Source organism: Pristiophorus japonicus, chromosome 4 (genome assembly GCF_044704955.1).
Source record: "Pristiophorus japonicus isolate sPriJap1 chromosome 4, sPriJap1.hap1, whole genome shotgun sequence".
NCBI classification, from domain to species: Eukaryota; Metazoa; Chordata; class Chondrichthyes; family Pristiophoridae; genus Pristiophorus; species Pristiophorus japonicus.
In genome coordinates, this window is record NC_091980.1 from 274,450,629 (window position 1) to 274,474,119 (window position 23,491).

Below are 23,491 nucleotides of genomic sequence, written 5' to 3' on the forward strand. Positions count from 1 at the left end.
AGCCATCTCTGGAATCAGTTTGGTGAACCTTCGCTGCACTCCCTCAATAGCAAGAACGTCCTTCCTCAGATTAGGAGACCAAAGCTGAACACAATATTCTAGGTGAGGTCACACCAAGGCCCTGTACAACTGCAGTAAGACCTCCCTGCTCCTATACTCAAATCCCCTAGCTATGAAGGCCAACATACCATTTGCCTTCTTCACCGCCTGCTGTACCTGCATGCCAACTTTCAATGACTGATGTACCATGACACCCAGGTCTCGTTGCACCTCCCCTTTTCCGAATCTGCCACCATTCAGATAATATTCTGCCTTCGTGTTTTTGCCCCCAAAGTGGATAACCTCACAATTATCCACATTATACTGCATCTGCCATGCATTTGCCCACTCACTTAACCTGTCTAAGTCACCCTGCAGCCTCTTAGCGTCCTCCTCACAGCTCACACCTCCACCCAGTTTAGTGTCATCTGTAAACTTAGAGATATTACACTCAATTCCTTCATCTAAATCGTTAATGTATTTTGTAAAGAGCTGGTGTCCCAACACTGCGCCCTGCGGCACTCCACTAGTCACTGCCTGCCATTCTGAAAAGGACCAGTTTATCCCGACTCTCTGCCTCCTATCAGAATGAAATAGTTAATTCAGAGACGATGGTCCAGAACTTAAAGAAGAGTAACTTTGAAGGTATGAGGCGTGAATTGGCTAGGATAGATTGGCGAATGATACTTAAGGGGTTGACTGTGGATGGGCAATGGCAGACATTTAGAGACCGCATGGATGAATTACAACAATTGTACATTTCTGTCTGGCGTAAAAATAAAAAGGGAAGGTGGCTCAACCGTGGCTATCTAGGGAAATCAAGGATAGTATTAAAGCCAAGGAAGTGGCATACAAATTGGCCAGAAATAGCAGCGAACCCGGGGACTGGGAGAAATTTAGAACTCAGCAGAGGAGGACAAAGGGTTTGATTAGGGCAGGGAAAATGGAGTACGAGAAGAAGCTTGCAGGGAACATTAAGGCGGATTGCAAAAGTTTCTATAGGTATGTAAAGAGAAAAAGGTTAGTAAAGACAAACATAGGTCCCCTGCAGTCAGAATCAGGGGAAGTCATAACGGGGAACAAAGAAATGGCAGACCAATTGAACAAGTACGTTGGTTCGGTATTCACTAAGGAGGACACAAACAACCCTCCAGATATAAAAGGGGTCAGAGGGTCTAGTAAGGAGGAGGAACTGAGGGAAATCTTTATTAGTCGGGAAATTGTGTTGGGGAAATTGATGGGATTGAAGGCCGATAAATCCCCAGGGCCTGATGGACTGCATCCCAGAGTACTTAAGGAGGTGGCCTTGGAAATAGCGGATGCATTGACAGTCATTTTCCAACATTCCATTGACTCTGGATCAGTTCCTATCGAGTGGAGGGTAGCCAATGTAACCCCACTTTTTAAAAAAGGAGGGAGAGAGAAAACAGGGAATTATAGACCGGTCAGCCTGACCTCAGTAGTGGGTAAAATGATGGAATCAATTATTAAGGATGTCATAGCAGCGCATTTGGAAAATGGTGACATGATAGGTCCAAGTCAGCATGGATTTGTGAAAGGGAAATCATGCTTGACAAATCTTCTGGAATTTTTTGAGGATGTTTCCAGTAAAGTGGACAAAGGAGAACCAGTTGATGTGGTATATTTGGACTTTCAGAAGGCTTTCGACAAGGTCCCACACAAGAGATTAATGTGCAAAGTTAAAGCACATGGGATTGGGGGTAGTGTGCTGACGTGGATTGAGAACTGGTTGTCAGACAGGAAGCAAAGAGTAGGAGTAAATGGGTACTTTTCAGAATGGCAGGCAGTGACTAGTTGGGTACCGCAAGGTTCTGTGCTGGGGCCCCAGCTGTTTACATTGTACATTAATGATTTAGACGAGGGGATTAAATGTAGTATCTCCAAATTTGCGGATGACACTAAGTTGGGTGGCAATGTGAGCTGCGAGGAGGATGCTATGAGGCTGCAGAGTGACTTGGATAGGTTAGGTGAGTGGGCAAATGAATGGCAGATGAAGTATAATGTGGATAAATGTGAGGTTATCCACTTTGGTGGTAAAAACAGAGAGACAGACTATTATCTGAATGGTGACAGATTAGGAAAAGGGAAGGTGCAACGAGACCTGGGTGTCATGGTACATCAGTCATTGAAGGTTGGCATGCAGGAACAGCAGGTGGTTAAGAAAGCAAATGGCATTTTGGCCTTCATAGCGAGGGGATTTGAGTACAGGGGCAGGGAGGTGTTGCTACAGTTGTACAGGGCCTTGGTGAGGCCACACCTGGAGTATTGTGTACAGTTTTGGTCTCCTAACTTGAGGAAGGACATTCTTGCTATTGAGGGAGTGCAGCAAAGATTCACCAGACTGATTCCCGGGATGGTGGGACTGACCTATCAAGAAAGACTGGATCAACTGGGCTTGTATTCACTGGAGTTCAGAAGAATGAGAGGGGACCTCATAGAAACGTTTAAAATTCTGACGGGTTTAGACAGGTTAGATGCAGGAAGAATGTTCCCAATGTTGGGGAAGTCCAGAACCAGGGGTCACAGTCTAAGGATAAGGGGTAAGCCATTTAGGACCGAGATGAGGAGAAACTTCTTCACCCAGAGAGTGGTGAACCTGTGGAATTCTCTACCACAGAAAATAGTTGAGGCCAATTCAATAAATATATTCAAAAGGGAGTTAGATGAAGTACTTACTACTCCGGGGATCAAGGGGTATGGCGAGAAAGCAGGAATGGGGTACTGAAGTTTCATGTTCAGCCATGAACTCATTGAATGGCGGTGCAGGCTAGAAGGGCTGAATGGCCTGCTCCTGCACCTATTTTCTATGTTTCTATGTAACCAGTTCTCTATCCACATCAGTACATTACCTCCAATACCATGTGCTTTGATTTTGCACACCAATCTCTTGTGTGGGACCTTGTCAAAAGCCTTTTGAAAGTCCAAATACACCACATCCACTGGTTCTCCTTTGTCCACTCTGCTAGTTACATCCTCAAAAAACTCCAGAAGACTTGTCAAGCATGATGTCCCTTTCACAAACCCATGCTGACTTGGACCGATCTTGTTCCAACTGTCACAGGAGCATCCAGTCGTGCCCCGGTAACTGCCCCCAAAGGAAGTGGAGTGTGGGAAATTGCACTCCACTTCCATTGAGGGGTGGTAAGGCCAATTCTGCGGCAGGAGCAGGACTTCCACGCTGGGGGCTAAAATTCCCTGCCCCAGAAGGTTACCTGCCTGTGCGAGGAGGCAGAGGGAATTTGAGAGGAGACGGGGGCGGGGGATGGAGGGGAGAGTGGTGGAAGTGGAGGGGGCGGAGAAACCCAGGGCGGGGGGCAGGAGGGGCCACATTGCAGCGAAGGTCTGGGGGGGGCGAAGTGTGTTGGAGGGGCGGGCCTGGGGGCTCTGTGCCTCAGTGCGGGGAGTGTTTAGAGTGGAGTGGACGGGTTGACTGCACAGATGGCGGTTGGTGGATGTGGTGTGGTTGGCGTCGCGGGGGCGTGGCTCCGGGGTGGCCTGGGCTGGGGGCTTGACATCCGGCATCAACAACTCTCTGCGGTAGAGAATTCCACAGAAAAAAGTAAAAGTGGAGGGCAGAGAAACCCAAGACAAAAATCAAAAGTCTAAAGGGACAAAATGTGTCAAAAAGACAAGCCTGAAGGCTCTGTGCCTCAATGCGAGGAGTATTCGTAATAAGGTGGACGAATTAACTGCGCAGGCAGCTATTAACGAATATGATATAATTGGGATTACGGAGACATGGCTCCAGGGTGACCAAGGCTGGGAACTCAACATCCAGGGGTATTCAACATTCAGGAAGGATAGACAGAAAGGAAAAGGAGTTGGGGTAGCGATGCGGGTTCAAGAGGAAATTAACGCAATAGTAAGGAAGGACATTAGCTTGGATGATGTGGAATCTGTATGGTTAAAGCTGCGGAACACCAAAGGGCAGAAAACGCTAGTGGGAGTTGTGTACAGACCACCAAACAGTAGTAGTGAGGTTGGGGACAACATCAAACAAGAAATTAGGGATGCGTGCGATAAAGGTACAGCAGCAGTTATCATGGGCGACTTTAATCTACATATAGATTGGGCTAACCAAACTGGTAGCAGTATGGTGGAGGAGGATTTCCTGGAGTGTATTAGGGATGGTTTTCTAGACCAATATGTCGAGGAACCAACTAGAGGGCTGGCCATCCTAGACTGGGTGATGTGTAATGAGAAAGGACTAATTAGTAATCTTATTGTGCGAGGCCCCTTGAGGAAGAGTGACCATAATACGGTAGAATTCTTTATTAAGATGGAGAGTGACACAGTTAATTCAGAGACTAGGGTCCTGAACTTAAGGAAAGGTAACTCCGATGGTATGAGACGTGAATTGGCTAGAATAGACTGGCAAATGATACTTAAAGATTGACGGTGCATAGGCAATGGCAGACATTTATAGATCACATGGATGAACTTCAACAATTGTACATTCCTGTCTGGAGTAAAAATAAAATGGGGAAGGTGGCTCAATCGTGGCTAACAAGGGAAATTAGGGATAGTGTTAAATCCAAGGAAGAGGCATATAAATTGGCAGAAAAAGCAGCAAACCTGAGGACTGGAAGAAATTTAGAATTCAGCAGAGGAGGACAAAGGGTTTAATTAGGAGGGGAAAAATAGAGTATGAGAGGAAGCTTGCTGGGAACATAAAAACTGACTGCAAAAGCTTCTATAGATATGTGAAGAGAAAAAGATTAGTGAAGACAAACGTAGGTCCCTTGCAGTCAGAATCAGGTGAATTTATAATGGGGAACAAAGAAATGGCAGACCAATTGAACAAATACTTTGGTTCTGTCTTCACGAAGGAAGACACAAATAGCCTTCTGGAAATACTAGGAGACTGAGGGTCTAGCGAGAAGGAGGAACTAAAGGAAATCCTTAATTAGTCAGGAAATTGTGTTGGAGAAATTGATGGGATTGAAGGCCAATAAATCCCCAGGACCTCATAGTCTGCATCCCAGAGTAATTAAGGAAGTGGCCCTAGAAATAGTGGATGCATTGGTGATCATTTTCCAACAGTCTATCGACTCTGGATCAGTTCCTATGGACTGGAGGGTAGCTAATATAACACCATTTTTTTTAAAAAGGAGGGAGAGAGAAAACAAGGAATTATAGACCGGTTAGCCTGACATCAGTAGTGGGAAAACTGCTGGAATCAATTATTAAAGATGAAATAGCAGTGCATTTGGAAAGCAGTGACAGGATCGGTCCAAGTCAGCATAGATTTATGAAAGGGAAATCATGCTTGACAAATCTTCTAGAATTTTTTGAGGATGTAACTAGTAGAGTGGACAAGGGAGAACCAGTGGATGTGGTGTATTTGGACTTTCAAAAGGCTTTTGTCAAGGTCCCACACAAGAGATTGGTGTGAAAAATTAAAGCACATGGTATTGGGGGTAATGTATTGACGAAGATAGAGAACTGGTTGGCAGACAGAAAGCAGAGGGTCGGGATAAACGGATCCTTTTCAGAATGGCAGGCAGTGACTAGTGGGGTGCCGCAGGGCTCAGTGCTGGGACCCCAGCTATTTACAATACACATCAATGATTTAGATGAAGGAATTGAGTATAATATCTCCAAGTTTGCAGATGACACTAAACTGGGTGGCGGTGTGAGCTGTGAGGAGGATGCTAAGAGGCTGCAGGGTGACTTGGACACGTTAAGTGAGTGGGCAAATGCATGGCAGATGCAGTATAATGTAGATAAATGTGAGGTTATCCACTTTGGTGGCAAAAACATGAAGACAGAATATTATCTGAATGGCAGCAGATTAGGAAAAGGGGAGGTGCAACGAGACCTGGGTATCATGGTACATCAGTCATTGAAAGTTTGCATGCAGGTGCAGCAGGCGGTGAAGATGACAAATGGCATGTTGGCCTTCATAGCGAGAGGATTTGAGTATAGGAGCAGGGAGATCTTACTGCAGTTGTACAGGGCCTTGGTGAGGCCTCACCTGGAATATTGTGTTCAGTTTTGGTCTCCTAATCTGAGAAATGACATTCTTGCTATTGATTGAGTGCAGCGAAGGTTCACCAGACTGATTCCCAGGATGGCAGGACTGACATATGAGGAGTGACTGGGTCGACTGGACCTACATTCACTGGAGTTTAGAAGAATGAGAGGGGATCTCAAAGAAACATATAAAATTCTGACGGGACGGGACAGGTTAGATTCAAGAAGAATGTCCCCGACGTTGGGGAAGTCCAGAACCAGGGGTCACAGTCTAAAGATAAGGGGTAAGCCATTTTGGACCGAGATGAGGAGAAACTTGTTCACTCAGAGTTGTTAACCTGTGCAATTCTCTACTGCAGAGAGTTGTTGATGCCAGTTTGTTAGATATAATCAAGAGGGAGTTAGATATGGTCCTTACGGCTAAAGGGATCAAGGGGTCTGGAGAGAAAGCAGGAAAGGGGTAATGAGGTGAATAATCAGCCATGATCTCATTGAATGGTGGTGCAGGTTCGAAGGGCCGAATGGCCTACTCATGCAGCTATTTTCAATGTTTCTATGTTTCATTTGGAGAAAATTTCTGCTCATCAAGTACTGGATGTCGGACAAGCAATCTGACAATTTAGATACCAAGCAGGGGTCGAGAGAAGTGGTGGAGAGGTAGAGCTGGGTGTCGTCAGCGTACATGTGGAAACTGACTCTGTATTTTCAGATTATATCACCAAGGGACAGCATATAGATGAGAAATAGAAGGGGGCCAAGGATAGATCCTTGGGGGACACCAGAGGTAACGATGTGGGAGTGGGAAGAGAAGCCATTGCAGGAGATTTTCTGGTTAGGATTAGATAGATAAGAATGGAACCCGGCGAGTGCAGTCCCATCTAGATGGATGATGGTGGAGAGGCATTGGAGGAGGATGGAGTGGTCAACTGTGTCAAAGGCTGCAGATAGGTCCAGAAGAGCAAGGAAGGATTACTTTTGTCACAGTCACAACGGATATCATTTGTGACTCTGATGAGAGCCGTTTCGATACTGTGACAGAGGTGAAAACCAGTTCGAAACATTGAGTTCAGTGAAAGATGGTCATGGATTTGGGAAGCGAGATGGATGATAATAAAACAGACTCGTACTTTGACTGCATCAGGAGTCTTTTTTCCCCATAAACAGTTATGGTTTCTGGCAAGGGCAAAGGCTGAATAATAATTAGACTTGTAAATTTTAATTAAATTTAGGTTTCAGTCACATCACCAACTATTAAATTTCACAGACTCTTTACAAGCTTTAATCTATTGTGCCCAGTCACTCAACTCAATTACATGCTGAAGAGGAGATAAAACACTGATAAGCCAATAACAAGATGCTCTTGACATCAAAGTCTTTCTAACAATACACATATCTTGACACTTAATTTTAAATACACAAGACATTCGCTGTCAAGTTAGGGAACTGAAATGCGCTGCCAACTCAGATTTTTTTCTCTCACTTCAGATATTTTTAGCCATATATGGGAATCAAATAAACTATATATTTCAATTCCTAGCTTATTTGTATCATAAGAACACAAGAAACTGGAGCAGGAGTAGGCCATTCGGCCCCTCGAGCCTGCTCCGCCATTCAATAAGATCATGGCTGATTTTCTACCTCAACTCAACTTTCCTGCGCTATCCCCATATCCCGTGATTCCCTTAATATCCAAATATCTTTATACTCAACAACTGAGCCTCCACAGCCCGCTGGGGTAGAGAATTTCAAAGATTCATCAGCCTCTGAGTGAAGAAATTTCTCATCCCAGTCCTAAATGGCCGACCCCTTATTCTCAGACTTGACCCCTGGTTCTAAACACCCCAGCCAGGAGAAACATCCTCCCTGCATCTACCCTGTCAAGAGCTGTAAGAATTTTGTATGTTTGAATGAGATCACCTCTCATTTTACTAAACTCTAGCGAATATCGGCCTAGTCTACTCAATATCTCTTCATAGGACAATCCCCCCATTCTCGGAATCAGTCTGTTGAACCTTTGTTGCACTCCCTTTATGGCAAGAAAATCCTTGCCATAAGGAGATCAAAACTGTACAAAATACTCTCGGTGTGGTCTCACCAGGGCCCTATATAATTACAATAAGATATCTTTACTCTGATACTCAAATCCTCTTGTAATAAAGGCCAACATACCATTTGCTTTCTTAGTTGCTTGCTGTACCTGCATGTTAACTTTCAGCGATTCGTGTACAAGGACACCCAGGTCCCTCTGAACACCAACATTTCCCAATCTCTCACCATTTAAAAATACTCTGCTTATCTATTTTTCCTACCAAAGTGGATAACTTCACATTTCTCCACATTATATTCCATTTGCCATGTTCTTTCCCAATCACTTAGAAAGAAAGACTTGCATTTCTATAGCGTCTTTCACAACCACCGGACATCCCAAAGCGCTTTACAGCCAATGAAGTACTTTTTTGGACATGTAGTCACTGTTGTAATGTCTATATCCCCTTGAAGCCTCTTTGCATCCTCCTCACAACTTATATTCCCACTTAGCTTCATATCATCAGCAAACTTGGATATATTACATTTGGTCCCCTCATCTAAATCATTGATTATAGATTGTGAATAGCTGAGGCCCAAGCACTGATCCTTGCATACCCCACTAGTTATAGTCTACCAACTTAAAAATGACCACTTTATTCCTACTCTCTGTTTTCTATCCGTTAACCAATTCTCAAAATCCATGCTAGCATATTACCAACAATCCCATGAGCCGTAATTTTGTTTAATAACTTTGTGTGGCCCCTTATTAAATGCCTTCTGAAAATCCAAATACATCACAGCCATTGGTACCCCTTTATCTATTCTGCTCTCAAAAAACTTTTTAACAGATTTGTCAAACATGATTTCCCTTTCATAAATCCGCTTTGACTCTGCCCAATCCTATTATTATTTTCTAAGTGCCCTGTTATCACGTCCTTAATAATAGATTCTAGCATTTTCCCGACGACTGTTGTCAGGCTAACTGGTCTGTAGTTCCCCGTTTTCTCTCTCCCTCTCCCTAAATAGCGGGGTTATATTTGCTACTTTCCAATCCGCAGGAACCATTCTAGAATCTATGGCATTTTGGAAGATGACAACCAATACACCCACTATCTCTATAGCCACCTCTTTCAAAACCCTAGGATGTAGGCCATCAGGTCCAGGGGATTTGTCGGCTTTCAGTCCCATTAATTTCTCTAGTACTATTTTTTACTGATACTAATTTCTTTCAGTTCTCATTCTTGCTAGACCCTTGGTTCTCCACTATTTCCATAAGGTTTTTTGCGTCTTCTTCCATGAAGTCAGACACAAAGTATTTGTTTAATTTCTCTGTCATTTCCTTATTCCCCATTATAATATCTCCTGTCTCAGCCTGTAAGGGACCCACATTTACTTTTGCTAATCTTTTCCTTTTTATATACCTATAGAAGCTTTTACAGTCTGTTATGTCTCTCGCTAGTTTACTCTCATTCTATTATCTTTATCAATTTCTTGGTCCTCCTTTGCTGAATTCTAAAATCCTCCCAATCCTCAGGCTTACTGCTTATCAATTACTGACTTGTAACAGTCGTGTGTGAAAAAACTACATTTGGCCTATAATGAAATGTGAGATTTCCAAAGTTTAATAACCTATAGATGTGTATACTGAAGAGATAAATTTGTCTTAATTTAAATTAAGTTATACTTCTTTAGCCCCATTATTCTCTCCATCATGTACCTGTTTCCAGACTTCTGCTGACTGACAGATACTGATACACAGTATGTGCAAAAGGAAGCTAGAACATAATTTGCAATCCAAAACAATAATGTAACATTTATCTTTAAACAAAAGCTGGAAGAATAATGGAACGACTGTGTTACTTAAATGCCAATATATAATGCTTATAAAAAAAATATCAGTACTTGTTTTTAACCATAAAGACTCTTATCAGTATAGGACTTCAATAATTCCCATTATTTGTAATGTCCAATGAACCTTGGTTATGGTCTGATTTGCAGGAAAATTAATGTTTGCGATCTATAAACGCACAGTATCTCAATGTCATTTCCATACCTCATTTGGTGACAATGGTTCCAGCGTGGGAATTACATCTAGATCTTCATTGGCCTCTTTCTCATCATCATCGAAGAGACTCTTCATCGCTTTTTGTTGAGCTGCAACTTGGTCAGAGCTATGTGTAGATGAGGGAGCATCAACCTGCATTTCCCCTTCTTCATCCTCTCTTAACTCCCCTTCTTCCAGAATGACCCCAGTATCTACCTTTGACACCCTCATGTCCAAGACACCATCTATCCAGGCTAACTCTGCATCCTTTGCTTTACAGAACTGAAGAGAACTGACTAAAGAATCCTTTAGTCTAACCTGTGAGAATGAAATATGAAAACATTAGGAAATCAAAGAATGATACAGCACAGAAGGAGGCCATTCAGCCCATCGTGCCTGTGCCAGTTATGCAAAGACAGAGCAATTTAGCAATAAGCTACTATGTATAGGAAACTATAATATTTTGATACACAACATAAAATCTACAAATTAAATATATATTAAACCTTTCTTGAAACATGATCGAAAGATGACATTGCTGGAATTTAAATTAGTCAGTATGTTCATTTTACTGAAGTTGTTTTAGAGTTTATTTCTAATGTATTTTTGAATGCTTTCCTCATTGATAAGAATTTTAAACAAATTTTTATAATATATCAAAGTACTGAGCAATAATTCAGTAGTTTCTCGGTTTACTTTATACTTTCGGCTATGGTTATTGTGTCCTTCACTTTAACACAATTTTAATCTTTGAATAAATCTAATTGCAATGCCAACACCCTGAAGGATTCAATTTCCTCAACTGATAAGCATCTTACTATTTGTGTTTCTCTAATTTGCTTTGGAAAATATCAAACTTTGGCTTCACGTAAAATCAATTTCAGAAATATGTAGGTCTTCCAGCAGACTTCCAAAGAATTGAGGCTACTGCGATAACGGAGTTAAATTAATAAATCCTGTTTATTCAAGGCAGATGTGTTGCGGTTTGAAGCTTCAAATTAGTATTAATTTCTATCTCATTTGAGAATCTCACATACAAGTTATCTTTCCAAAAGTATGAAGATACAATCAACCACTCAAGATTATCTACTTTGGATCCAATAATTTAAGCAGCATGTTGAAAAAGTTGTGGTGCATTATAGTTTTGGCTTTTGGGAAACTGCAGAACTCAAGAAATTGTATTGTTACTTCTAATTTTCTTTAAATATTTTAAAGGAAGAAAGAACTTGTTCTTATTTAGTCCCTCCAAAGGAATTCACAGCTTACTTTTTAAAGTGTAGCCACTATTGTTATATAGGCAAACGTGGCAGCCAATTCGCACACAATTAGGTCCCAAAAACTGTAATTAAATGAATGGCTAGTTATGCTATTTTTGGCAGTGTTCGCTAAGGGATTTAAACGTTGGCCAGGGCACTGGGAGAACTCCCTGCTCTTCTTTGAATAACACCGTAGGATCTTTTAGTCCCATCTACACAGGTAAACGGGACCTTGGTTTAATATCACATCTGAAAGCAATGTAGCACTCATTCAATACTGCCATGTAGTTGTCAGCCGAGATTATTTACTGAAGTCCAAAAGTAGGGATTGAACCTGCAGGGATTGAACCGACTCGAAATTGGCACTTATCAGTTATTATTCTGCCTACAATATCATTTAAAATGAGCTTAAAGGCAGCAATCTGAATAGCCAGCAATTGATATCCATGTACTATATTACTCTTCAAATGATATTACCTGGTAGATATGAGTCTCACTAGTAGCATCTATTGTTTCCTGAAGCTTCGGTGTGTAAATTTTAATCTCCTTTCCACCAAATCCTTTGCACGATTCAGCAAGATCTTGGCTGGACTCTGGGGGTCCATGAACAATAATCAACTGCCGGGGTTTCATCTGATTAATAATTTTTTTAATAGAGTCACCATCTGAGCGTCCTTCGTAATCAATGTAAGTCACTCTGGCTCTGTAAGATAAAGGCAAATTACTTGATGAACCGGTACATTTCTTCTTAGTAGAAGAAAAATTAGCAGCTTTTCGGTATACCTGTACAAGACATATCGCTTTCAAACGTTAAGAAATTACCAACCTGATTTCTATGGTTTCTGTTGCTGAGACACACTTTGTAGGAACATCAGACAGATCCTGATCCATAGGCTCCTCACCATTGCTCAGACCAGAATCGAGTTTGCTCTTTTCTTCTTCTGCTGCCTGAAGTTCAGGAACCAAGAAATCCTCAGATCTGAAATAAAGAAGCAGCAATAAACACCAATGAGGAATCACAGAAAAAGGAAGTTCAATTTTGGATTTCACATCTGCTTATGTATGCATCAAATATAATGTTAAAATTAAGGTTTTTTTTTTAAGTCTCGACAGCAGAAGAGAAGTCAGTTGTCTATATATAATGAGAAATATGGCAGATTTCAATGAAGCTGTCGAGGGTCAAGCATCAACGACCTTGGACCAAACCAATACTTGCTCAGATCCAATGAGGCTACAAGCAGGAGTTGTCATTCTCTGATCAACCCAGACAGATGTAAAGCAGCTTTATTGCTTCATGTGTAAATATTAAAAATATATAGGGGGATGGGCTAAAGATCAGTTGCCTTACAAGATGTTCTCCCCTTTTCCTCTTCTTTTAGGTCTCCCTGCACCATACATCTGGACAAGCAAGCCTTTTCGAAAGCAGTTCGAAACCAGATAACAACTTGCATTTACATAGAAAAACATCCCAAAGCATTTCATAGAAGCATAATCAGATACAAATGGACACAGAAGCAAAGGAGATATTAGGAATGGTAACTAAAATCTTGGTCAAAAAGGTTGGAGGAGGCTGGTGTGGGCAGCTATGTTAAAAGCTGCACACAGGTCGAGGAGGAGGAGATTACACCATGGTCACAATCACTGAGAATATAATTTGTGACTTTGATTAGGGTTTCTTCAGTGCTATAGCAGGGACAGAAACCTGCCTGGAGAGGTTCAAACATGGAGTTGCAGGAAAGAAGGGCACAGGTTCAAGGACTTTGGAGAGGAAAGTGAGATTGGAGATGGGGCTGTAATGTGCAAGGACAAGACGGGTCAAGGATGGGATTTTGAGGAAGGGTGATAAAGGTTGTTTTGAAAGAGAGGGGATTGTACCTGAGGAAAGAACGATTTATATTGTCAGCTAGCATGGGTGCCAGGAAGGGAAATTCGATGGTCAACAGTTTAGTCAGAATGAGGTCAGGAGTGCAACAGGTGAATCTCGTGGAAAAGATGAACTCAGAGAGGGTATGAGCAGAAAAGAAACTAGAGGCAGGCACGGATTCAGGGTAAGGGCAGGGGTAAACTTGGGGAAAGCATGTTTGCGCCACAAAGCAGAGGTAGCTGAACAGTTGTTCTCAATCTCAATGATTAAATTAACTTTACAGTTAAAGTGCTATAATGGGAAAGATGATTTGTTTTAAACTATAGCAGAAACAGCATTTCTCTCATGAAATGAAACTTGACATTAGTTGCTTCACCGTATGAAAAAACCCACACCACCCATCTGTCAAATAGAGTACAACTTGCTGGTAAGGTTCAGTACCTCACCTATTCACAGAGGAGCAGGTAAATTTAACTCTTTTGATGACACTATCCATGATATGATTTTGCACTTAATTCATTTCTCATCTCTGGCGTTTTCAACAAATTTAGTAGGAGAGGATTATGTATGTCTGTCCAACCAACACATTTTATTTAAAAATGCTTATAAATTAAAAAAAATATAAAACTTTCCATTGTCCAACAGTTGACCTCTAGATCATAGCATCCCCACCTTCTTTATGCCATTTCTTTGGCTAGACTACATGTCCCACTTGACCTCAGCTACCAGTGCGCCCCCCATTCCCTTCCCCATATGTTCATTGCTTTAAGTGGTGCAAAACAGGAGGGAGTGGGGAATAATGGCAAATCAGGAAGCTGAGACAGAGTACAGTAGCAACATGATTCTGCACTTCTGTGATGGCATAAAGGTCAAGGATAAGGCGGAAGCAAGCCAAATTCTGCTTGCTTTGAAAAAATACACAAACCATAACTCTACTGATGCAATTTTGTATTTTTCAGCAAATAATGAGTTTGCTTTACATGAAGTATATTTATAGAGCTTTTGTTGGAAAAAAAACTGTTGTTGCACAACTTTGCTGAAACAGAATGTTAAGGGCACTCAGGACAGCCATGAGCGCTGAAGGGATTTCAAGCTGTGTGCATTTGCTACACTCTCAATTCGCTATTGCCGAGTGCAAAAAAAACCTAACATTTGCAACATAAAGCTGAACATCTTGAATATATTTAGCAACTAATTCCGCTTGCTGTGAATGAACACCTTTCAAAAAATATATAGAACAGTTGAGCACCACATAGCACCTGCAATGTAATATTGGAGGGAGAAAGGAAAAGGTATAAAATTGAGATACATTTTTCAGGTTGCAGTTACAATTCCTAATTCTTTGGTTTTGACGACTGATGTCTCAGGGAGACATATACAAGAATAAACCGCTCAAACATTAACAAGAAGACATAATCAAAGTGGTTCATTGTAGACAGCAATAGTGAAATGATCGGTAGAAATCCAACAGATTAAAATAACATCATGCCCCAGCATAGATGATCGGTCCACAAAGAGCTAATGGATCATGCACATTGCACATAAAGTAATGCTAGGAGAATAATTATACACAGGTATCTCACATCACTTGAACATTCATGATAAGGCCATATTTTTCTGAAAGTTGTCCTCAAAGCAAAGCAACTAAGCCAAGATTTGCATGGTTGAAGGTATCTGTATTTGTAAAATCTAGTGTTTTATCACATTCATGTTTGACATGTTGTTGCTGGTGCATTAGCCCAGGAAACCATTACTCAGGCCAGGTTTACTTGACAGGAGCATTTGTCATCCAAGACACAAAATATGAGACGGATGAATGGATGATGCCAGCTAAGATCCCCACTCATGTCCAAAATTAAAAAGGACAAAGCAAGTTAATACAGTTGCGATCTTTACATAGATTTATGACAACACTGCACTGAAGATTTAACCTTGAGATCATGGGGGAAGTCTAGCACTGTATGCTTCCCGACTACTTAAGTGTCCAGATTTTGAGTTACCCGGGAACAAAAAAAGTTTTTCTGGAAAAGTCACAATGTAAGAAATTAAATAATAATGGAAGGTTGTACTAAAGTACTATTCAAATTTCCACAAAGTCCAAATTTGAGATCAGTGACATTTAGTGAATTACAAGAATATGTGAAGGTGTAGATCCATATCTATTTAAATACTTAATTTTAGCAGTCAGAAAAATCTCAGATACTGTTCCCATAATTCTGTAATTCAAGAATAATCTGCACTCAGAGAACCTTCACAAATAGATTTTTTTATGAAAAGTTGCTGAAAACTCTAAATTTGAGAAGGAAGTGCTATATTGTAAAACAAACTGGGATATAGTGCCATCATGTGGTTAAGAACGGCAAAATGCTTCGTAACGTGGCAAGGAAATACATGGGCCTGGTTTTGCTGTCGGCAGCGTACTAAGGATTTCGCTGCTGGCATCTGAACTGAGTGCGCACTTACCGGCTGGGATCCCTTCTCCGAGTGATTGCTGTCAGACACTGTGGAGTAGAGGGCAGCGTAGTGACCCACAGATCCCAGGGGCACACTGTGTGCGTAAATGTACCTGGGATCACGTGAGCCAGTGCTCCAATCAATAAAAACAATTAATACCATTAGAGATCATAGGGCTACTCAGTTAAAATTCAGCACTTCGAAAATATACTTCAATTTGTGATTTTGGGGTCTGGGTGTGTTCAGTATGCATTGTTATTTTGCAAGTCGTCTACATTTTCATTTCTTTCCTCCCAGCAAACCATTTTAGAAACTGGAGAATAATGCTTTCTTCAAAAATCTATTTTATACAAAAAATACTTTCCATGGACAATAAATATAACTGTAATAATCCTGTGGGCCTTATATAAATACTTCAATTTCCAGCCTCAGAATCGCAAAGATAGCAGCCTCATTCAGAACAGCATCCACATGATGGTAAGCTTGAAAGATTGGCTGTAGTTTAAACTTTTAAAATTAAATATATATTGGAGGAGGTATTCCCTGTGTCTGTTTGCAGCAGCCATAACATTTTCATACATAATTACTGGGCAGTTGGTGGGCAATTAGCCCAACTCTGCACCAGCAATTAGAATTTCAATGTCGGAGTGGATGATCTGTCAAGTTGAAACTTGACAAAATCCAAGTTTGGCATTTAGCGCATGCGAAATCCCGAACTTGCTGTTCATTTCAAAGATGGTATGATGGCATACTTTCAGAGCATGCTGTCATACCAACCACAAATTCGGCCCCATATATAGTATATATGCCATGAAAGTGTTACTTTTTTGGCGCAAACATTGTGTGACTATACAGTAGATACTAGAACCTTTTCAGCAGAAGTTTCATCATATAAAAGTCATTGTTTTTATGTAAAAATTGTGTGGCAAACCTGAAAACCATGAAAGTATATCACAGGAGGAGGTCATTCAGTCCCTCGTGTCTGTGACAGCTTTTGTTGGAGCATGTAAAGCTAATCCCACTGATCTACTGTTTCTCTCCCTGAATTTTTATCTACTTCAAATATCTATCCAATTTTCCCTTAAAAGACTTCTTCTGTGCTCAACAAACTGTTCCCTGTGTTCCCAAACAATAACCACTTAACTTGCATATATGTATGTCACTTGTCTCAAGTATTATGTTTCCTCTTGTGCCTCCTGTCCACTGTTGAGATTTTGAGAGTAGAGATTATCCCTGAACTCCAGAATTGCCCCTTCCTGTGCTCCACCACAGGCGACAGAACCTACAAGCCGTCTCAGTCTGGAATTTCCTACATAAACCCCATCATCTTTATCATAGAATCATAAGAGTGATACAGTGCAGAAGTAGGCCAGTCAGCCCATTGTGCCTATGCTGGCTTTTTGAAAGAGCTATCCAATTAGTTCCACTCCCCTGCCCTTTCCTCACAACCCGGCAAATTGTTTCCCTTCAAGTATTTATCCAATTCCCTTTGAAAGTTATTACTGAATCTGCTTCCACCGCCCTTTCAGGCAATGCAGTCTAGATAAGAACTCATTCTCTTCCTTTAAAGGCCTTCTCAAGACCCATAGCTTCTACCAAGCTTTTGGTCACCTCTCCTAATTCTCCCATCATGTCATCCATCATTCCTTTCTTCCTCTGTGAAAGTAGTGCAGGTCTGGTGATATAGTGGTGATGCTACTGCAATGGCAGTTTGAGAATTTGAATTCAGTTAAAAAAAAATCTTAAAATAAAAAGCTGGTATCAATAAAAATGACAATGAAGCTGCCAGATTGTCGTAAAAACCCAATTGGTTCACAAATGTCCTTGAGAGAAGGAAACCTGCTGTTCGCACTCAAAAATTGCATAAACAGAAAAGTATCTCAGGATGTTTCTCTACATTGATTTAAGAAATTTAAAGCACCATTTGCAAACGCATGAAATGGTTTTCTATATTTGAACAAAAGTGGTTTATGAAGAAAATGGCCCTTTTAGGAGTTAGGTCTGTCGGATATACCTTATTATTTCTCCATATTCGTCCCACTTCACTCTCTCTTCACTAGCCGGGAACATGGGGTATGATTTTTTAGCCTGTTTAAAGAAGCTTCCTTTGCGACTGCTCTCACTTTTCATCATGAGATCGTGTTTGGTTTTTCCAGCCAGTGGTTGGTCCAAGTCTTCTTCCACATCACTCTCATCACTGGAGTCAACATCTCGCCTTCAAGGAAAACACAATCCAGGACACCATTAATTTAGATCCAAACAAAGAAAAGAACCATAGCAAATACAGCTTAAACTAACACAACACTGTTCAGAGTGAAATTTAAAGAATTCCACCTAAATTCTAAACATGCAGTGGCCCTATGCAAAGTCTTACTTTCTGTCAAAACTCTGCCTGTGTATACGGTTATAATAATTTTAAAAACTTGTGCGTTATATAAAGAATCAGTTTGAAAATATTTTTTTTAGATAATACAAAAAATAATTATAACGTTAGGAAGCACCCCATTGTGTTCAAATTATCACATAACGTTGCGTTGCAGTGACAGCATTACCTTTGGAATCCTAAGACCACTCATCATTTTTTAATATATAACAGACAGTTTTTGTACTTTTGAATCAGGCAAAGATCATGAATGGAAGGCCAGGCTTTAATAATGGAAGTGTAATTGGATAGATATTGCAGTTTTACTTGGCGAGCTTGGGGAGCAGGTTACAATTTGCAGAACATGCTGAGGTGATTAAATGAAGGCACGTCCATAATACGGTCTGTGAAAGCAATGGATTAGACAGCGCAAATGGCTTTTCCCATTCTTTGTATCACAAACTCAGCCATGTAATCAAGCGAATTTTAAATTTATGTAATATAGTTATGTAATTACTCATCTAAAGTTTGATTAGTTTCTGAATAACTTCGTGTCACATTCAATTAAACTTTTAGGCCCCTATTTTCCACTTTTCCGATTTTTGCCGCCCGCGTACAATAACGCATAATTTATTTTGCCCGATTGCGCACCCCCCAAAAAAATCACAACTTCCCCCAAAGTAAAATGGAATTTTTGCGCCCCACAACCCAAAGTTAATTCTGGGGGCGGAACTTCAAGTGTACGCCAAAAACTCTGTGGGTATGTGCGAAAAGTTGAGGTTGCCAGGGCAACCAGAGACACACTGACCGCTGAAGCCTGCTTCCCCACTGCAACCCCGGCCAGAAAGGATTGTTCCCCCCGCTGTAACCCCGGCCAGAAAGGACTGCTCCCCCTCGCCGCCCCGCTATACCCAATACTGGGCCGAATGTCCCTCCCCCCGCCCCCCACCGCCCGCGCTGCCGGTCCTGCTCCCCCTGCGAGTTGAAGTTCCACGGCACAAGAACAACTCGACTTCAAAAGCAGCCCGGCCTCTGGTGCTTGTGTGTGGCCGAGCTTGCGATTCTGCTCGGCCGGCACTCCTTCGACCCGTTATAATAATTAGAAAAACTTTGTGTTAAATAAAAAATTATACTTTTGTTTTTTTACATTGTCTCGCTCCAAAATCTCAGAAATTACTTTCCAAGTTATTTTCAGAGTACCCTGTCAAAAACAATTCATGCATTTGTACTTTATTTTGTCTTCTTTTGCCTGGCCCCAATGTCCTTTTGTGTGCCGCGCAATTTCCTTAAGTTCATAGAAGATTTTATTTTCGGTGCTTTTGGGCAGTGTGTGCCGTACTGGAAACATTCGTGAATGGCCAAAATCGCTTAACTGCACAAAAACGGCATCCGATTCAGTTTTCACTCGTGTCTGCAGCAAAAATTTTAAACTGGCGCACACGGTCGATGCCGATGTACAAACGTTGGTGAAAGTTGGAGACGGAGGATTTCACGCCAAAAACAGCGCACACCAAAATAAAACGGCGCACAATCGTGCCGAAAATAGGGGCCTTAAACTATTAGAGATGAATTGCCTCTATTTGAGAAGTGAAACGACCCAGAGGGCATGTCAACACACGAAAGCTAATTAAGAACTTTTAAATGTGAATTATATAACCAGGTCACATGTTTACAAAGTTCTAGAAAAAAAATTACAACTTTTCAGGGACAATGACGCCCTTTCAAAGGTGTGTGTCAAAGCTGGCTACCAATTGTAAGCCATATTAAAACAGAACTTTAAAAGAGGATTAGTCAGAGAGGCTGATTCAAAAAGTACTATAATTTCAAAAATCATAAATAGAGGTACAGTATCTAGTAGAGTATCATTTTTAAACTATGAATCTTACTTTGCAGTTGCTCACAGTAGTGGACAGCATATGGTTGTTTCAACAGTTGATTTTAACTGTAATCTGGTCTTGCTGCTAAACTGTTGTTCTTTTCAAAATATTCTTTATAATATTTCATATGCAGAGTAAAGAAATGTGAAGTGGATTTTTTTCTTGCAATGCATTTAATCACTGAATTGAAATTGTGTAAATTCTACAACATTTGCTTGATGCTGGGAGGATGTTTTCCTTGGCTGGAGAATCTAGAATTAGGGGTCGCAGTCTCAGAATAAGGGGTTGGCCATTTAGGACTGAGTCGAGGAGAAATTCCTTCACTCAAAGGGTTGTGAATCTTTGGAACTCTCTACCCCAAAGGACTATGGACGCTTAATCATTGAGTATATTCAAGACAGAGATCAATAGATTTTTGGATATTAAGGGAACCAAGGAATATGGGGTAGTGCGGGAACGTGGAATTGAGGTAGAAGATCAGCCATGATCTTACTGAATGGCGGAGCAGGTTCGAAGGGCCGAATGACCTACTGCTTCTCCTATTTCTTATGTTCTTGTGTTTACGACACAACAGACCATGGATTAAGGCCAAAGGTCTATGCAATTATGGAAGTATCCACTGACTAATGAAATATCATCAACACACCATCTATAAAAGGGGTCCATATTACATCCCCAGAGAGCAACGAAAATAAAAAGTAATCCAAACCACAACTTTTGGCAGGTTATTCATCCCTTCTACTTACTCCTTCTCTTGTTCCTGCTTTTTAGCTGCTTCTTTCTTGAGCTTCTCCTTCTCTAGATACTCCTCCAACTCTTTCCCTTCCAATTTTACACGCCGTCTAATCTGGTAAAGGAAAATTATGAACATCACAAAATAGAATGACCCAGAAATTGTTATGTATTTCAAGGTGTACTATTACAAAAATCTGATCATAGGTTCAAATAAGTAGCCAGCCAGACATAATAGGGGCCCCAATGAAAAGAAGTTAAAAGCTGCACTCTCATTGAGGACCAAATTGAGAATTCAGTTTGTGTCTACACATATAACAGACAAATTCTCTCTTCACAATTAATAGGAGTTGCACTTAATCCTTCAAAAACAAAACAATATATATTGTTCAAAGCTCCCTTATTACAGTATCAAATACCCTCTTTAATGCTTCTTGTTCAGTGCTCAAATAGTTAAGATGCTCTAAGAAACATTAACTGTAACTAGGCATTTAAATATAAAATGGATATAGGCACAGCCAATACAAAATGACTGCTGAGAACTGTGTAAAATTCTACCACTGGATGGCACAAGGCACTGATACTCCAGAATGCTGACTCACTGAGCAGTGGGGTGTAGCTTGTGGCAGCAATGCTGCACAGTGAATTCCCAGCATTCAAAGGGAACACAGAGTACAGGGAAATTATTTTTCTCTATAGGCAGAGAAGACAGATGGCAAATCACCCCACTTGTTTTTATGCAACTAATCAGGCTCATCTCCAATGAATTATTGGTGGAGGCCTGGGAGCTGATTGCCTTCCTGCCCTCTCAGTCAGGGGATAATGCATGCACCGAGAGACCCAGAAAGGCATCCACTCTCATCCATTTTCCACTTTTTGAAGCTATATTTCATCATCAGCTGTAAATGTCTTCACTCATTTACAGTCTGGTTCTATTTAAGATTTTTCAACAATACATCTAAGACAACATCTCCAATTTTAAGCTATTGCCTTTTTCAGTTGCTTCCTTACCTCTATATCCATTTTTTTTGTGATAGGGTTGTCTATCAAATATCTCGCCAGTGTTCCTGGTGTCGTCCTGTAAGTGAGGATCACGGAATTCTTTGAGTCCTGACACCACTGTATGAAAAGGTCACGTGAAAAGCCACATTCCATATCGGATTGACTGGCCAGTACAACCTTTGGACTGGGCACTCGAGCCAGGTCCGAAAGGCTGTGGCACAGAGAAAGGTGACGAAATTGAAAGGGATTATTTCGTTTATCTTCAAAGCATCTCATTAACTTGTCGCTCATCCATTCTACCTAAAATTAAAGGAATAACAGACAATATTTTATCGCAGTGTGCTAACTCTAGTTCAATAAATTCCACAAGAGGTGAGGGTTGCTAACAGCATAAATTAAATAAAACAGATTGGCTATTGAGGGGAAGTGACATTAACATTTCAACATTAGAATGTATACACCTGAATGTTCCCAAAATACTTTAAAAGAAACAAACCAAAATGCTGGCTAATGACAGTCACATCATGTTTGTAAAAAGACTTTCAAAATAAGGTTACCAATTAGAATTCAGATTGTCATAACTACAGCAAACTGGTCATGCATACAAATATTGAATAGAAACATAATATTTAAGAGGAAGCTATTGTCATTTTGTGAAAATTTAGTGCAATGGAGTGAAATCAGCTTATAAGCGAATGCTGAGTTGCTGGAGAAAAACATCCATATATTCAAATGCAATTCTATTTAAAGGTTGAAGGCAAGAGATGTTTTTTTAAAATATTTGTTTTGCAGTCATGGACAATAATTGAGTATTGCTAGCAATTTGTTTTTCACATTCCACATTAATTAAGTAATGCCATGTACTCGGCTGCTGTTGAATTTCAAAATCCTCCAATTGATATTTGGAGCTAGAAAACAGCAAGTACCTGTATAGCTACTCTATGGATCTATTCACTGACAGACTTGCTGCTGAAGTCATTCCTGAATTTCAGAGCCTAAATTTGTTTTTTGTTTTTTAATAAGGCTGATGGTAAATAGACTTCTCTTATTAAAGGATTTTCAGTGTGTGATAACTAAAAGGGGAAGAGTATTTTACATCAAATATGTACACTTCAATTTCTAAAAATATGGTAACCTTTTTAATTAATTGTGACAAATAAATATTGTGAAGAGGAAGCAGAAACTGAACTTTGATCCAATAAGGTTTTTAATCAATGGCTGGCGAGAAACAGAATGAAACAAAAGCTTCTAGACAAACCTGTGATTTAGAAAACTCCACCACATTATAGCTAACATTATTGAGTAAAGCAAGAGAGTAAACGCTCAGCCCAGCATCCTTGGTCCTCCAGATCTGATCCAGAAGCTGAGCCAGCTCCAGCACTCTGCCAGCAGTGTCCAGAGCAATCAGCACATTGCCATCACCACGCAAAGTCTCCAGGACATTGGCTGCAAGACAAAACAAATGGAGAGAAAAAACATTGATAATGGTTACATTGGCATGAACCAGCAGTCAATCTTGTAACTTGCAGAAATAAAACAAAAAAGGTTACATTTGTGCTATATGTGTATGTCCAATGCAGGGTTCCCAATTATATTCAGATGTGGTGCACATATCACATTAATTAACTCTACTAAGAGTTAATGTGATTAATTTATTATTAATGAATTATTAACCACCACCACCTTTGATCCCCTAGTCCCTATTAAAAAGATTACTCTCTCCCACGCTGGCTAAATAGCCCTCAGCCTGGTACAGCCCTCATCTTCGCTCCCTCAAGTCAAAAGGACGCAGACTTGAGCGGATGTGGCGGACAACTGGTTTACCCATTCACCGCC

The 23,491-nt window shown here is 40.7% G+C and overlaps 1 protein-coding gene across 2 annotated transcripts in view; it reads right to left on the reverse strand.

Moving 5' to 3' along the window:
- Positions 1–23,491, reverse strand: part of cpsf2 (cleavage and polyadenylation specific factor 2) — a 59,776-nt gene that overhangs the window by 13,205 nt on the left and 23,080 nt on the right. For both annotated transcript variants that reach the window (XM_070879481.1, XM_070879480.1), the window contains exons 7-13: positions 22,914–23,101; positions 21,665–21,955; positions 20,668–20,768; positions 17,697–17,897; positions 12,191–12,343; positions 11,842–12,067; positions 10,118–10,426 (exon numbers count right to left, since the gene is read on the reverse strand). In XM_070879481.1, coding sequence (XP_070735582.1) covers positions 10,118–10,426; positions 11,842–12,067; positions 12,191–12,343; positions 17,697–17,897; positions 20,668–20,768; positions 21,665–21,955; positions 22,914–23,101 — 1,469 coding nt within the window. The remainder of the gene's footprint in view (positions 1–10,117; positions 10,427–11,841; positions 12,068–12,190; positions 12,344–17,696; positions 17,898–20,667; positions 20,769–21,664; positions 21,956–22,913; positions 23,102–23,491) is intronic.